The following is a 16,447-nucleotide window of genomic DNA, read 5'->3' as shown; positions in this document are numbered from 1 at the left end:
TTTTTTTTCTTTTTTTTTTTAATTAAAAAAAATGTTAATGTTTATTTATTTTTGAGAGAGACAGAGACAGAGTGTGAGTGGGGGAGGGACAGAGAGAAAGAGGGAGACATAGAATTCAAAGCAGGCACCAGGCTCCGAGCTGTCAGCCCAGAGCCCAACACGGAACTCAAACTCACGAACAGTGAGATCATGACCTGAGCCGAAGTCCGCCACTCAAATGACTAAGCCACCCAGGTGCCCTGGCCTTCACTCTTTCTTAATGCGAGGTGGGAGACCCTATTTTTGAATGAAAGCTCTGGGTATTGTTCTCAAAAATCCTAATGTGTGTTTCAACTGGACTTTGTCTTTGTCAGTTTCTCTGCAGGTGGATATTGTCCCCAGCCAAGGGGAGATCAGCGTTGGAGAATCCAAATTCTTCTTATGCCAAGGCAAGTGCCCTGTGTCCCCACTGCGTTTGAGGAAAGGTGGCCAGCAGAGCAGAAGCCCGTGGCCTGTGTGTGCTGAACTGGTTGTGCCTGGAACCACCTTGCTGCCGGTCCAGTCGTGTGAGCGGAGAGCCAGGGAAGCCCTCAGGCCCTTTTCCTTCCCTTCTCAAAGGGCCGCCCCGACACAGTGAGATGTGTCATCTGGACTTCCACAGGGTGATGGAGGATGTCTAGGGATTTTCCAAGGAAAGTCTGGGCACAAATTCCCAGAATAGCAAATCACCGCAGATCCCCTGCTCCATATCGACCCGGAGTTCTGTAAATGATGACGGAGAATAGTGCTGCCTCAGAAATAATGCTTCAGTGGGTCAGTGTAAGGCTTATTTCTTAGAATCTGCCAGAACAGGAAAATCCAAGAAGGTCTGAAACTTGCCTGAAAGGAAATGGAGCCCCGGTGTCTCTTTTGCTGTGAGGCTGTGGGTCCTGGGTTTTCCAGATCGGTCGTGAACACCTGTATCCTGTCCCATTGCTCCCCCCAGAGCTCTGGGTTTATTGAAGCTGGTGTCCTTGTTTTTTCTTGAGAAAACATGCCCCATTTCCACAGCTCAGATAGTCGTCAGGAAACGTGGAGTGAAAGCTTTGTGATTAGGCTTTGGGTTCTCTGCTTGTGACATGACTGGGATTCGGATCATGGAAGAACCGGGGACGTTGAGCTCAGCTAGGCGTAGACTGACATCTAGCAAGCGGCTTTGGACAGGGAGGGGCCTTTCAGTGCAATCGCGATTTGCGCCGGCTGAGGTGCCTCGTGGCCGCCGGATGTGTTCACTCTGGCTTTGCCTTCATTGCAGCGATTTAAATGATCTGGAGATGCAGCCATGGAACCCACTGCACATCTTGCAAATAGCGATATTTATTGAAACCATGATGGGCCCTGAAAGGAAGGCTGCCTCATTTCCATACTAAGCATCTGTGCAGAGCCAGGCGGTGTGGCCTGCGGAAGGGCGCCGCACAGAGAGGCGGTGCCCAGAGCCCTTGTTCCGGATTGGAGTTGGAGACCGCTAAGCAGTGGCATCTCCCCCTCCCAGGGGGCCCAGGGAAAGGGCGCATGAGTGGTTCTGGCTGCCTTCTTTGCAGCATTTAAGGAGAATAATTTGTCTGTCTGAGGTGGGGTGCTGAAATGACAGGCCAATGTGTGCCGGCAGATGCTAGAATAAAACTGGTTGGAATCCACACACCTAGACTAATTGGTGTCTCATCCTCCTCTCTGGAGGCCATAATCTAAGCCCTCAAAAATCAGCTGATCAGTTGGTTCAGACTGGCTACGCCGTTGAGCTCTGATCCTAGACACTAACTCCCTTTGCTCCCTATTTTGTGGGGCTGTAGCTCCTCATTTAGAGCCCGGCACACAGTAGGTCCTCAACAAATGCCTCTTCTCTTCCCTCACGGGGTATTCCGAAAAATACTGGCGCGCGTGGTGGTTGAGTTCTTTCCAATTACTATAAGTGGTGTTGTGTACATAACGATCAAGCCCAGAGTTAGGCTGTGTTGTGTCCTCATGTACATGGTCTCCCTCCCTGATCATCAAGCCCAATGATCTCTTGTTCAGTAGCTCTTACTGAGAACCTGCTGTCACCCTGGAGGGGACTTTGTCTTTCCAACTTAAGTGGTTTGAAAATAATCTCTTCGTCTCTAGTGGCAGGAGATGCCAAAGATAAAGACATCTCCTGGTTCTCCCCCAATGGAGAAAAGCTCACCCCAAACCAGCAGCGGATCTCCGTGGTGTGGAATGACGACTCTTCCTCCACACTCACCATCTACAATGCCAACATTGACGATGCCGGCATCTACAAGTGCGTGGTCACTGGCGAGGATGGCAGCGAGTCGGAGGCCACGGTCAATGTGAAGATCTTCCGTAAGAGCTTCCTCTGTCTCCCTCCATCTTCCCTGTCCTCTCCTTTGGCCAAAAGACACGTGGGCAGCAGGCAGAGTGGGATGGCAGCAGAGGGCCGGCTGAGGGCTTCTTCCTTTCCACTCCTTAAGTCTTTTCTGAGCTGACCTAATAGGAGCTCCGACTCCATTTGAGGAGTTCTTAAATGATCCTTGGCCAACTCAGAACTCACGACCCCGGTTCATGCTGATCCCAGGTACCTCCCTCTGGCCTGTGTTCTCTAATTTCAAATTACACAGTTCCCAGAGGGCTGTTAAGAGTTCCCCATCCCTTCCCCAAGTGTTGACTGACTGTTGTACAATTCAGGTTTTCCCTCTTATTTCACTCTCCCTGCTGCTAATGGAGTCCAGAGGCTCGGTGGGGTGTGGGGGATCATTATCTGAACACTCTGGGCCGCTCAGAGCTGGCAGTTCCCATTGTCATTGAAACCAGGTCTGGAGGTGGCACCTTGTTATCATGCATATACTCGTTGGCCAGTATAATGGTGGGTGACAGCTAATGGAAAGTATTGATTGCCGGAGTATTTACTGCCATTAAGCCTGCCTTTCTTCAGTTCTTCAGAATCCTCACTGCTCTAGGAAGGCTGAGTTTGGGGTGTCAGAGTGGGAGACAGAGAAAGGACTAATGACCAATCATTGTAGACTAGGTGTTCTACCAGTTCATTCCACCTGTGCTTTGTGTTTCATTGGCACTACCCCACATGGCAAGGAACACTTGGGAAAGACTCTTGTTTCCCTCCACAGACCCTTTTCTACACAAAGTATGATAAATTCAGCACTCAGTGAACAGGCATTGATTGCCAAACATTGATGCCATATTCCCCTGATTATACCAGCTGCTTTGCCTGGCGTCTTGGTTACGTATGGGGTGGGACCCTGTCCTGTGCAACTGGGTATATGGATTGAGAGTTGCCCACGGCTCAACCCAAGCAGTATGGCTCTAGCGTAAAGCGGTCTGCATGGGAGGACCAGCTGTTTCCCCTCACTCTTCTCTCGCTTATTTTCCAGAGAAGCTCATGTTCAAGAATGCACCAACCCCACAGGAGTTCAGGGAGGGGGAAGATGCCGTGATCGTGTGTGATGTGGTCAGCTCCCTCCCCCCAACCATCATCTGGAAACACAAAGGCCGGGATGTCATCCTGAAAAAAGATGGTGAGGCCTGAATTCCCTGGCAGCTGCCTTTCCCCCCAAGCTCCCCAAGTCCCCTAGGGTTTCCACCTCAGCCAGCCTCTGAAGCATTACAGCCCAGACTCAGATGCCAGTGTCCCCCAACCACATGCACTTTCCAGGTCCTGAATGGGTGTATGTCTGTAGCTTGTCCATTCAGGCACTTGACTTTCTCTCCAAAGAGAAAGACAAATTTCCAGTAGACTTTTGCTCTTGGCTGTATGTCAGAGCCAAGAACATATTCCTGTATTTCAGCTTAAAGCCCCACCTGTAAGATTGCAGCTAGGAAAGAGGAAAGGCTCTGTGACCTGCCTGCAGATACCTGAGATCTCTGACTGATCCTTGGATGAACCCGCCTCTTGTCTCTTCTAGTCCGATTCATAGTCCTGTCCAACAACTACCTGCAGATCCGGGGCATCAAGAAAACAGATGAGGGCACTTATCGCTGCGAGGGCAGGATCCTGGCACGGGGGGAGATCAACTTCAAGGACATTCAGGTCATTGTGAATGGTGAGGAGATCTGTTCTTCCTGCTCTCTCCATTACTGCAACCTGGTTCCCCCAAATCATCCTCTGTAATTTCCTCTTTGGTCTATTAAATAAATCCTGTCCTGACTCACATATCCATCTCAGCTGAATCCCTCCTCCTTACACAGCCTCTGGTTTGTTTTGTTTTTTCCTTAATACACTTGCCTTTTGGGTCTCCCTCAACTCCGAAGACTTCTAGTGCAACTCTTGAATGTCCTTCATTGTCTTACGGAACTGGAAACTTTCCCCATGCTTACCGATAAATTCTTACTCATCCCTCATTGTCCTTGATGCTACTGTAATCATGAGGTTAGTCCTCTGGCTCAAAGTTCAAAGAAAATATTATAATCAATTCAGTCCTCAGAATAGTCAGAATCTTGGGCCACGGGCTTATCAATTTTAATTTGCAGTGTCACATAAACACACCCGTGGAATCGATCTGACATTTACAAGATGTTTACAGGAAATTATAATGTCAGTACTAAGAAAATAAGTAAATCGTGGTCGAATTGTTTTGGCTGTTGATACATATTTTTTGCCAAATTCTCCCCCTCCCAGTCCTTTTGGTAGAAACAGTTTGTGCACACGGTTGTTTATGACAATCCCAGAGAAATGTCACTCGGTAAGCTGATGCATTTTGAATTGGTATATTAACCATTTAGCCACTGAGAACAGGCTTTTCCGACTTTTTCCAGTATCAAGAGCCTCCTTTTGGACATCAGGTTCCACTTACCATGGTAGTTGTAAGTTTAATACTCATTGACTAAGAAAATATATAATGATAAATAGCTAGTATAAGTTGAATACTATTTCTTAAGTCTAATACTATTTTTAAATGAATAAAACATACTAATGTAGCTTCTAAAGCTGTATTGTTGGAAAACAGTATTATACGTTGCTATACATACAATGACATTATGTACTGTTGAAAAACACTGACGCATGTTTGTGGGTGCCTTATTTATTCCGTTTAGAGTAATTATTTTGTACACGTCTGAATTTAGATCCCTCACACTAGCCCTGCAGCTGCCCGGGACTCTTGACCTCTAGGCTGTGACCCTCCGACCTGAGGTCCCCCGGATGTGCCTCTTCTCTAGGCCACTGGGTCCCTCCGGGTTTTCACAGCCACCCCTGACAGTTCTTCTTTCCTTCAGTGCCACCCACCGTCCAGGCCAGGCAGAGCATAGTGAATGCCACCGCCAACCTCGGCCAGTCCGTCACCCTGATATGCGATGCTGAAGGCTTCCCAGAGCCCACCATGAGCTGGACAAAGTAAGAGACCGGCTCGTGCCTTTTATTAGGGACTAGTGGAGAAGGCAACGCCACAGAGCCTGCTCCGTGCTGGCATTTCAGTGGAACGGGTATGGGCTGCTTGGGAATATCAGCTCTGGTGTAGGATGGATCCTTTTCTGCAAGCTTCTCTTGCCTTGTGTGTCAGATCCCTTCATTTTCCGTTTGTGGGACAGAACCAGAGGGCATGGCCTTGGAGGCCCTCTTTGGAATGTTTGTAGGTGCAGTTTGTAAGCCCTTGGACAGAAACAGAGGTTTGGGTGGAGGAATCTAAGGCATATGTCGAAGTACAGTTTGGTGTGTTGACTGTATGTGAAGACCGAGTCTTCCCCATGGGCTCGATCTGCATTTTATGGAAACTGATTAAAAATAAACATCATACCTCTGTGGTCAAAATCATGGTACTTTGCATTTCTGTACCAATCAGGGACGGGGAACAGATAGAGAATGAAGAAGATGACAAATACGTCTTCAGCGATGACAGTTCTGAGCTGACCATCAGGAAGGTGGATAAGAACGACGAGGCCGAGTACGTGTGCATCGCCGAGAACAAGGCTGGAGAGCAGGATGCATCCATCCACCTCAAAGTCTTTGGTAAGGACAGTTGGGGTCAAGGTCATTGCCCTGCCACACTTCCTCTGACCCTGCACGCTCAGTCCACCCGCAAGGCCCTGTCCACTCTGCCTCGGAATCTGTTCCAAGTGCAACCGCGTCTGCCAGCTGCCCCTCCTGAGCCCGACTCCGTGCCATCCGCCTCCTCCCCTGGTCAGTGAGACAGGCTCCCAGCTGGTCTCCCACACCCCACCAGTGCTCCCTTTCAGCCCCTCCCCACAGCAGCCAGAACAGCCTCAAGCGCCAATCCTTCCTTTAAGATTCTCCCATGGCTTCCCATTACAACCAGAATGAAATCCAGACCAAACCTGAGCCGGCCCCTGCCTTCCGGGGCAGCCTCACCTTTCCTGCACTTTGCTCCTCACTCTCCAACCCCTCAGGCCCTCCTTCTGCGGCTCAGACACACCAAGCCTGTTCCTTGTCTTAGGGCCATTGCCCTCAATATTCCTTCCGCTTGGAGTGTCATTTCCCCAGATCTACTCTGAGCCGCCTTCTTCTCCTGCACGGTTCAGATCTCAGCTCAACCCACCTTCTCGATGAATCCTTCCTGCACTGCCTTGGCTGACACACCACTAACACCCCACCCACCTCCATCGAGCCCTTCTGTTGATCTTACTGTACCTTCTTCACCACACTTATCAAACCTGAACTGGTCTCATTTACGTCTTTGCTTTGGGGATTGAGTCGTACCTCCACTGGGGATGTAACCTCCAAGGTGGTAGAGTGCCAGCTCTTCTTTTCCTCTCCTGCTCTATCTCTGCCACTGCAAGCAGTGCCGGGCTCGTGAAGGCCCTTGGTGATATCAGTGATCCCCAGGCTGACTGCCTGTGTCTCCTTGTTTCTTTCCCTGGCCTGTGTGAAACAGTGCCATCAAAGTCATGAGAAGCATCCCTACATCTCTTCATAAACTCAGTTAGCTTCCATTCATTTAGAGCTGAAATGTGTTTTGACCTGACCTTGGAAAAAGAATTTGTGGCAGAGAAATGCTTAGCCCAGTGGCTGTCAACACTGATCATGTTTTTGGTCCACTGTAGATGGTGCTGCTAGATGCCAGATAGGCAGCTCTGGTTCATGGCGTCTCGCAGGTCACTACTGTGTGGGCCCAGGGAACCTGCCTGAGACCCACTTGTTTAGCCTGATTGAGAGAACCAATCCATGTTTGTAAACAAAGAGCTTTGAAACATCAAGTGCTTGTCTGCAATCAGACCTGCTAATCACAGGTGAATCCTATCTATTAATGACAATTGGGTTTAGAAATAGGTGATCAGTTTGGTTCATATCAACCGGATATACTGGAGAGTGAAAGCTAATAATGGTCTTGGAAAATATTCTTGATAGTTTTTTTCTCTAATTCTCTTCCCCAATTATTCTCATTTCAAGTCTTTCCATGGTATAAAGACAGATGCCTTTGTTGATGTATTCCTTCGTTTAACAAATATTTACTGAACGTCAGTGCTGCTGGATAGAGGGGCAACAGAGACAAGTCTGATGTCCCTCTGAGAGACACGAGGAGGGAGAGGAACACATAAGCATATAAACTATAATAGTGCCAGCCAACAACATTTGAGCGTCTGCTATAGGCCTAGCCATTGCCAAGGTTATGAGGATGAATAACGTGCTCTGTGTCTTTATCAATGGGCTCATGGACTCACACTGATGACCAACACTGATATTTTTTTTCTTTTTTTTTGAATTTTATTTTATTTTATTATATGAAATTTATTGTCAAATTGGTTTCCATACAACACTCAGTGCTCATCCCAAAAGATGCCCTCTTCAATGCCCATCACCTACCCTTCCCTCCCTCCCACCCCCCCATCAACCCTCAGTTTGTTCTCAGTTTTTAAGAGTCTCTTATGCTTTGGCTCTCTCCCACTCTAACCTCATTTTTTTTTTCCTTCCCCTCCCCCATGGGTTTCTGTTAAGTTTCTCAGGATCCACCTAAGAGTGAAAACATACGGTATCTGTCTTTCTCTCTATGACTTATTTCACTTAGCATCACACTCTCCAGTTCCATCCATATTGCTACAAAAGGCCAGATTTCATTCTTTCTCATTGCCACGTAGTACTCCATTGTGTATAGAAACCACAATTTCTTTATGCATTCATCAGTTGATGGACATTTAGGCTCTTTCCACAATTTGGCTATTGTTGAGAGTGCTGCTATAAACATTGGGGTACAAGTGCCCCTATGCATCAGTACTCCTGTATCTCTTGGGTAAATTCCTAGCAGTGCTATTGCTGGGTCATAGGGTAGGTCTATTTTTAATTTTTTGAGGCACCTCCACACTGTTTTCCAGAGCAGCTGCGCCAGTTTGCGTTCCCACCAACAGTGCAAGAGGGTTCCCGTTTCTCCACATCCTCTCCAGCATCTATAGTCTCCTGATTTGTTCATTTTGGCCACTCTGACTGGCGTGAGGTGATATCTGAGTGTGGTTTTGATTTGTATTTCCCTGATGAGGAGCGACGTTGAGTATCTTTTCATGTGCCTGTTGGCCATCTGGATGTCTTCTTTAGAGAAGTGTCTATTCATGTTTTCTGCCCATTTCTTCATTGGAGTATTTGTTTTTTGGGTGTGGAGTTTGGTGAGCTCTTTATAGATTTTGGATACTGGCCCTTTGTCCGATATGTCATTTGCAAATATCTTTTCCCATTCCGTTGGTTGCCTTTTAGTTTTGTTGATTGTTTCCTTTGCAGTGCAGAAGCTTTTTATCTTCATGAGGTCCCAACAGTTCATTTTTGCTTTTAACTCCCTTGCCTTTGGGGATGTGTCAAGTAAGAAATTGCTGTGGCTGAGGTCAGAGAGGTCTTTTCTTGCTTTCTCCTCTAGTGTTTTGATAGTTTCCTGTCTCTCATTCAGGTCCTTTATCCATTTTGAGTTTATTTTTGTGAATGGTGTAAGAAAGTGGTCTAGTTTCATTCTTCTGCGTGTTGCTGTCCAGCTCTCCCAGCACCATTTGTTAAAGAGACTGTCTTTTTTCCATTGGATATTCCCAACACGGGTATTTTTAATGACAGTCCATTGTAAGGACTTCATAATGGTGATGTGCATGGTGTTTCATAGAAAAAGAGGATGTGTGGTCCTGTGGGACAGAAGTCAGAGAGATTTTCACAAATGGTGTGCTATTTCACAAGCAAGGGCTTCCAGGGTGAAGCAGGGAGCGGGCATGGGCAAGGACCTCAGGCCACACACACACAGGCACAGAGGCAGGAAGGACTCGTGTTACGTTGAATGTGAGCTCCTTGTAGATGGGGACTGTGAACCCCCAGCTGCCAGGACAGTGCCTAGCAGATCTCAGGTGCCAGAATTTGCATAAATGAAGGAATAGCAGTTTATGTGAATGAAGCACATTGTATATGGCAGGGGGAGGAGTCCAGGAATGTGTACCCATCACTTGTCTTGGGAAATTCTTAGATATTAGCCCCAGGAGGTAGTAATAACACCCAACACGAAGCAAGTGCTTATAGTATGTCAAGCACTGTGTGAAGTTGTGTCTATAAACTGACTCTTATTCCTCAGCACAACCCTGTGAGGTAGATCTCATTATTGTCCTTACTTTACCAATGAGGAAACTGAGCACAGAGAAATGAGTGACCTACCCAAGGAGCCAGGATTCAAACCCAGGCAGTTGGCTTTGAGGTCCCTACTACTCAAAGTTACTACTTTGGGAGTTACTACTCTGTGAAACTCAACTCAACACATACTGCCTCTGAATTGCAGATGGAATGATTCGGAATGCTGAAGTTAGTGGGCGCTCTGCCTTGCTCACCATGGGCAACATTGTTTCTCTGTAGAAGTACACTCCCTTCTAACTTGGCTGGTCAGGAACAGAGCTTGGCTTCTCTTCCAGGCCTCTCTGCTGCCGGGAGCTGCCCTGGGAAGGAGGCGTGGGTAGTAAGTCAGGAGCCTCGTGGGGCCAATGTAGAGGAAAGAGCTGGAGGTCTGGGGAAGGAGGTAACCAGGCAGGGAATGTAGGATGCAGGAACTGAGGCGAGGCACCATTTGTCATTCTGCCTGCCTCTCCCACCACGCATCTCTCGTTCTGTGCCACACACACACACACACACACACACACACAGTTTCTTCCCCGAGATCGCACTGGGAGAACATATGTTAGTCCAGAAGAGTAAATAGACGAGAAGTGGCCAGACTGCAGAGACAGGTAAGCAAATCACCGGCTCCTAGGGACCCCATCCGAAATGGGAGTCCTCCTCTATGATATCCAGGGGAGGGTTTGCATTGCCTCTTTGGAGTAACCTGGTGCCTCGTGCACACACCCCTTCCCCTCTCCATTTCACATTCTTAACCTCCTCTTCTTCCTCCTTTGGCCTCCCTTGGTTTAGGGGATTGGTAGTAAGGCCAAGGTGGGGAGGTGGCTAGTTAGGGCTCCATCCTTCTTTCCTCCATCCCTCTCCTTCCCCTTGGTTTGCCATGGGACCAGCACTAAGGAGAGAAATGAGGGAACAGGCTCCCCATTGGCAGCAGAGTCGGCAGTAGTGGGGCAGAAGAGCAAAGAAACCAACAGCTTAGACAGTAGAGAAGCACGCAGAACTCCCCTGATTCCAGAAGGGAAGGCAATTAGTATGTATGGAGCATATCTAAATTAGACACTGCCGTAATTGTACCTTACTGACATCATTTTTTCCTAAGAAAGGGGCACGTTCTAGCATGCCTTGCCCTAGTTATCAGCCAGAAGCTCTTTTTACTAAGTAGTTACATCCTACCTGTCTTTAAATTTGGCAGTGAATTTCCATTGCTTTTCTCCCCATGGGCCCTTCTAAAAAAGTATTTTTGTCTCCTCATATTCCTATTATGCTCGCATGAATGCTCTTGAGGCCTCATGCTGCCGTGGGCTGAGGCCAGTTCACCAATGGGTTTGCTTCACTGACCCCTTAGGACCAAAACAGCCCTTGTGAGTTACCACACAGTATAAAGCCTGAAGGAAGGTGCGCCTGGTCATGCCCAGCCTCTCTGTTCAGACAAGCAGGGCCCCAGAACCCTCCTTGGGCTGGGGATGTAGGAGTCTGGATTGGAGTGGGAATAGACAAGACCACTCCTTAGTGGTGGGGTGCAGAGCCATGGGCATGCTGGAAGAGGAGAGCCAGTGTGCTTGGAAAACTCCCAAGGACAGGTGTTCTCACAGGGAGGTCCATGGGGAGATGTACAATGGGACAGTCTGAGGCATTAACTCCCATAGCAGCAGGTGGAATATAAAATGGGGATCCACAGTCAAGGGCCCACAACAGACATTAATTAAAATGGTACAAGTACCATCTGAAGATAAAACCTGGAGCTATTCCTGTAGATCCTGGGTTGCAGAGGGAAATGACCCTGCATCTGTCCCCGTTGGCCTGATGATGCCCACTGTCCCAAGGTAGTTATGTAGAGAATCCCTTCTCCCACTCAAGGGTGTCCTGATTTGGACAGGAAATTATATTGGTATCCTATCTCCAAGGCAATATTCTAAGCCTTCAATTACTTCTCACAAGAGCCTTGCTTCTGTAGTGCAGAGAGGTTAAGTCATCAGTGAAAAGCTTGCCTTCCTTCCCAACAGCCCTCTGTAGACCATCTGAAATTAGCTATTGTTAATAATATTTTTAGTAAGAATACATTTTCCTTTTTTCTAAAGATGTGTACAGTGGACCTTTTGTAACCCACCAAACCAAACATTAATAGATGTTAACTATACCTTGTCTGTCTTCTGTTAACCTTTTGCTGCCAGGACCAAGTTCAGGGGGTCAGAAAAAGGCCAGCAAACACCGTCTCGGTCACAACATCCATCGAGCTTTCAAGAAGCCAAAATTCAGCCTTCCTATACTGCCTCCAGACTTCAAAACAACTGTCCAGTTCAGTGAATTCAGTCGTTAGGCTGAATTTTATTTTTTAACACGCTTCAATCTGTGATTTTAACAGGGTAGAAATTCAGCTTTTATCTTTGTAAAACCTCCTGTCCAGCTACACTTAACACTTGGTCCATTCAATATGAGTTGTGACCACCTGGAAAATCCTATTTATCCAGATAGACACAAAACCTTCCAAGGGGAAAACCTCACTCAACTGGACTCCATCAATTCCAATTTGTGATCATTTGGCCACATTGGATTGAGATGTGCCTATGTGCTTGCCATCAAAAAAGGATTTGCCGAGCAGGCTGGTTAGTACAGATTAACTGTGGCAGAATATTTGATCTATAGGGGTAGTTTTATATAGAAGCAGATATTTGCTACAGAAAATGCACAGCCTTGCCAATGCTTTCTCTTTATTAAAGCAAAATTGAGCACCTCAACTTGTAGGATGTATATAGGCAGTAGTTCATTAACCTACTTGGGGGTACCGTATGAATGTGAATGTAAAGGAAATGCAGTTCTTTCCAGAATTATCCGTAAATTTGATTTATTTCTCTTTTGTTTGTATATCTAGCCTGGTCTTTCTCCTCCATTAGTGAAATAAGTTACATTTGTGTAGTGTTATCTTTTCTCTTCCATGGAAGGTTTAGCAATTTCAGAGTATAATTGTTTTAAATCAGGAAAAGTCAATTTTCTCTAATGTTTTAACATTTAACTCAGCTTTCGAATCCTTGTGTTTTCTTGCATTACCCAAAACATTTGGAAAATGAACCCATCTCATCTCCTTCCTATCCCAGCCCACCCCACAGCCCCTAACCCATCACTCGCCATATTTCCTTCCTGGAGTCAATGCGAACCCAACTCCCCCCTCCAGCAGGACGCTCAGAGTCATGTCAGCACCTTCTCATCCCCTCTTTTGTGTCTTGCCATGCCTCCTTTGCCCTCTGTTCCCTTGGCACTTCCTGTGAAACCTGCTCTAAGTACCTCTCTCAAAGCTGACCTTCCCCATCTGTCCCCCACCCCAGACCACCCAGTTCGGGACTGTATTAAGCCACATCTGGGGCACGGCCAGAGCTTCCAAATTGGTTTTCCCACCTCAAGCTTTCCTCCATTCTAAATCATCTTGAGTTTTTCTAGATTAACCTTCTTGAAGTACAAATGGCCATTTCATTCCTCTGATCAAACACCGCCAGTGGGCCTCCATCAGCCACCCAAGATCATTCAAAGCAAGTGTTTTAGCCAGGCAGTCATGATCCCTGTGCCTGGGACCAGCATCGCCTCCCCCTGCCGTGATGTACAAACACCAGCTCCTGCCACACTGCCCTCTTCCCATGTTCTCACTTCTTTGCTTTCAGTCAAGCAGGTTTCTACACTTGGAATGACTGTCTCTATCCCAAAATTCCATGTGTTGAAAGTCTCATGGCCCAGCCGGGACACTTTCCCCTCATGAAGGTTCCAGCCAGAAGAGCGATCTTCCTCTGCCCCTCACCTTCTCCACCCACTGCCCTTAGCACTCGTACTCTATGGGATCTTATTTCTCTGGCTATCACATCAATGTTGTTGTATGCCCATTTGCACACTCCTTGAGGATTCCATTCTTTATCTCCTACAACACCTGGAATAGGTTCTTAACACCTAGTAAGCACATAACCTTCGTTGAATGGGTGCATGTTGTAACTTAAACCCAGAAAGCTCAAAGATCAGATAGACTCATTAACATGTCTTGTCTTTTCAGCAAAACCCAAAATCACTTATGTAGAGAACCAGACTGCCATGGAACTAGAGGAACAAGTCACTCTTACCTGTGAAGCCTCAGGAGACCCCATTCCCTCTATCACCTGGAGGACTTCTACCCGAAACATCAGCAGCGAAGAAAAGGTATGATGTCCCCCAAGAGTTTCAGGGCCATGGGATGCAGGCTCCAAGCAGATTGTGTCTGCCCATGCCCCGTTCTCTTCGATGAGCCCAAAGATAGGATGCAGACACCAGAGGCCATGCCAGGTCCTGTGGCCTCCATCCTCCAGCCTGCCTGGCTGTGGCCTCACCAGTGTCCCCTTACAGTGGAAGGACCACAGTTTCTTGCAAAGATTTGCAGGGTTGTGATATTAGTGGGCATGGTCAAGTTAGACGTTCTGGGGAGGAAGGGGGTAGTGATTTTGGATTATGGAGCTATGAGGTGCGAGGAAAAGCCAAGATCCTGGTGCCCCAGCTGTTCCTACCATCATCACAGGGGACACCTAGGGAAGTGTCGCCCAGAAATAGTGGGGATCAGAATGAGCCCTATTAATTCTTTTCCTTGTGTTTTGTAGACTCATGCTGTACATGCACTATATGCACAAAAGCTTGGTTGCCTTTGTGTCTGCCTGTATTTTCGGTTACATTTGGATATCATTTTGTTCTGAAGGCAAAAATAATTAGCAGTTTCTACATGATGATTATTCCACTGGGTTCTACAGTACATTCACTGAGAGTTTAAGCACATGGCAGCGACCTTCTTGGTAAATTGAAATGACTGGGAAAATTTAGCTTTAAAGCATGTAGATTTATAGGCCCCCGGAAAGCTATCTTTATTATTGACAATATATAAAAATTTAGATAACCTTACGTCATTGAAGCTCTTTGCTGCTGAGTGGGCCAAAAACAGGAGGAAGAAACAGCTTGGTTTCAGAGCAACTTAAAGCCTCTTATGGCACATCTCCAGTCTCCTCTCATATACCCTCTAGTAATGGGCTTCATTTTAGTTGGCCAAAATTTTGTCACCTATTCAGGAATAATGGCCTTAGCCTTAAAGAACATTTATAATGGATTGCTTATTGACCTGAATGTCAAAAATGATAGATCTTCACTCTTCTGCCTGCCTAAAGGAAATCCCTAGAGAGGGTAAACTAAAATAAAGTCAAAAAGAGATAGTGTGAAATGCCAGAGCCACGTTTGGGATTTGCATTTGAGGATCTGATTTCTGCCCTGTTAATAGAAAGCAAACTAAATCAAAAGGAATAGAAATTGCTGTTTGTTCCAAAAAGCCCATTATTTTTTTTGCAAGTTTTACCTCCACAGTTGAATTCCACTTAACAAAAACTCAAGGAACTGCTAAGTATTTTTGAGACTCACATATGCTGTTCGATATTGTGAAAACCAACCGGATTAGGAAATGTGGTGTTTACTTGGATACTTTCTTTATCAACATTGGAATTAAACCCTAAGCTCAGATTTCAGCTCCCATCGTGTGTGTTACATGGATTGAATGTACATTTCAGGGCTTAAACCACAGGGCTGCTGCTCACCAGATTTTTCTCTATCAGGCTTGTGAGTAGATTTGTCCAGAATGAACCAGTGTATATCGTTGACCTACAGTAAAGGACAGAAATAATATCTATCCCAGATGAATGATGCTTTTAAATTCAATGTCTTTTCTAGGAATAGCTCAACATCTAAGCTATACCAGAAGGGCCGTTAAGATTTGTGCCTACCCTAAGTTCTTTAATAGGTGGTCACTTCTGCCTTCTATCTGTGAATTCATTTTTACAGAAAGAGAACAAATAACCAGGCACTAATACACACTCATACTTACTAAGTAGTGAAACCAAAGGTATCCAACAGAGACCATCTCAGGCCAAGTAGGTACTGTATAATTCAGTTATCAGTGTAGATCACTGGTCTCAACCTGAGATAATTATGGAAGGCCAGCCACATATATTGCATTGTGGTTCCTTTTACTACATACAGACTGTCTTCAAGTCTACTTGACGTGACATTACTGGAGCATGAGTGAATCGATATTAGAACAAGTCCTCCAGACCAGCCAGTGAGATGACACCAGATTAACACACTTGCCTAAATGAACCCCTGCATATAAAAGTTGCCATTTCTATCAGTTATATATTGACATCAAAGAAGCTTGCTCTCTGTCCTACACTGAGGATAGCTTGTAATTAATAGAACGAAGATGGCCTATTACAGGTGCCGGTTGGACTCCAGGTAATAAATTTCACTTTTACCTGGCAGCGGCCCGTCATGTTCTCCTCCACCTGAAGGTGCGTCGTATATAATCAGGTACCAAGATGATTAGAGTCACTGCAGCATAGAAGTGAGAGAAAACAGTTGGCTTTTTACAATCAGGCTGATACACTAAGCAGATAAAAATAGCCACTTGTGTCTAACCGCGGAGGCCAGGAAGTCTCCTGAGAATTAGACCGCGCAAAATGCTGGAATCATAGAAGGCAGGAAGAGAGGCCCTATTCCAGGTTGTCTAGTCTCACCTGGCACTCCCTTGCCAGCATATCTGCCAGAAAGCCCCATGGCCACTCCCTGAAGGGTGATGGCGACCGTCCTCTGCAAGACAGCTGGCCAGCACTGGTGATCGGGAAGGTCTGCTTCCTTGCCCCTTCCGCTCCGTCTTCCCACCTCTGCCACTCAGTGCCCTGTGTGAGGGCTCTTGGATTCTCCACTCTTCTTCCCTTAAACACACTCAGTGGTCTTCCTCATTTCTGGGGTCATGGGTTCCCCGCCTTGTGCTTTCTAGTGGTCCCAGTGGTCCCAGTCCAGTGACACTCCCCTGAAGTTTTATGGTGCCTAGTGTAACTAATGCAGTCTTCCGTGCAGCTCTGACTCCCTTGATCTGGACACCACCAT

The 16,447-nt window shown here is 46.7% G+C and overlaps 1 protein-coding gene across 1 annotated transcript in view; it reads left to right on the top strand.

Moving 5' to 3' along the window:
- NCAM1 (neural cell adhesion molecule 1) overlaps window positions 1-16,447 on the top strand; it is a 312,221-nt gene that overhangs the window by 244,061 nt on the left and 51,713 nt on the right. The window contains 7 exon segments of the mRNA XM_049613106.1: window positions 354-428; window positions 2,119-2,337; window positions 3,381-3,524; window positions 3,912-4,049; window positions 5,221-5,338; window positions 5,784-5,950; window positions 13,551-13,693. Of these exon segments, the coding sequence (XP_049469063.1) occupies window positions 354-428; window positions 2,119-2,337; window positions 3,381-3,524; window positions 3,912-4,049; window positions 5,221-5,338; window positions 5,784-5,950; window positions 13,551-13,693 (1,004 nt within the window).

Source organism: Panthera uncia, chromosome D1 (assembly GCF_023721935.1).
Source record: "Panthera uncia isolate 11264 chromosome D1, Puncia_PCG_1.0, whole genome shotgun sequence".
NCBI classification, from domain to species: Eukaryota; Metazoa; Chordata; class Mammalia; order Carnivora; family Felidae; genus Panthera; species Panthera uncia.
This window is presented reverse-complemented; position numbering and strand designations above follow the sequence as displayed.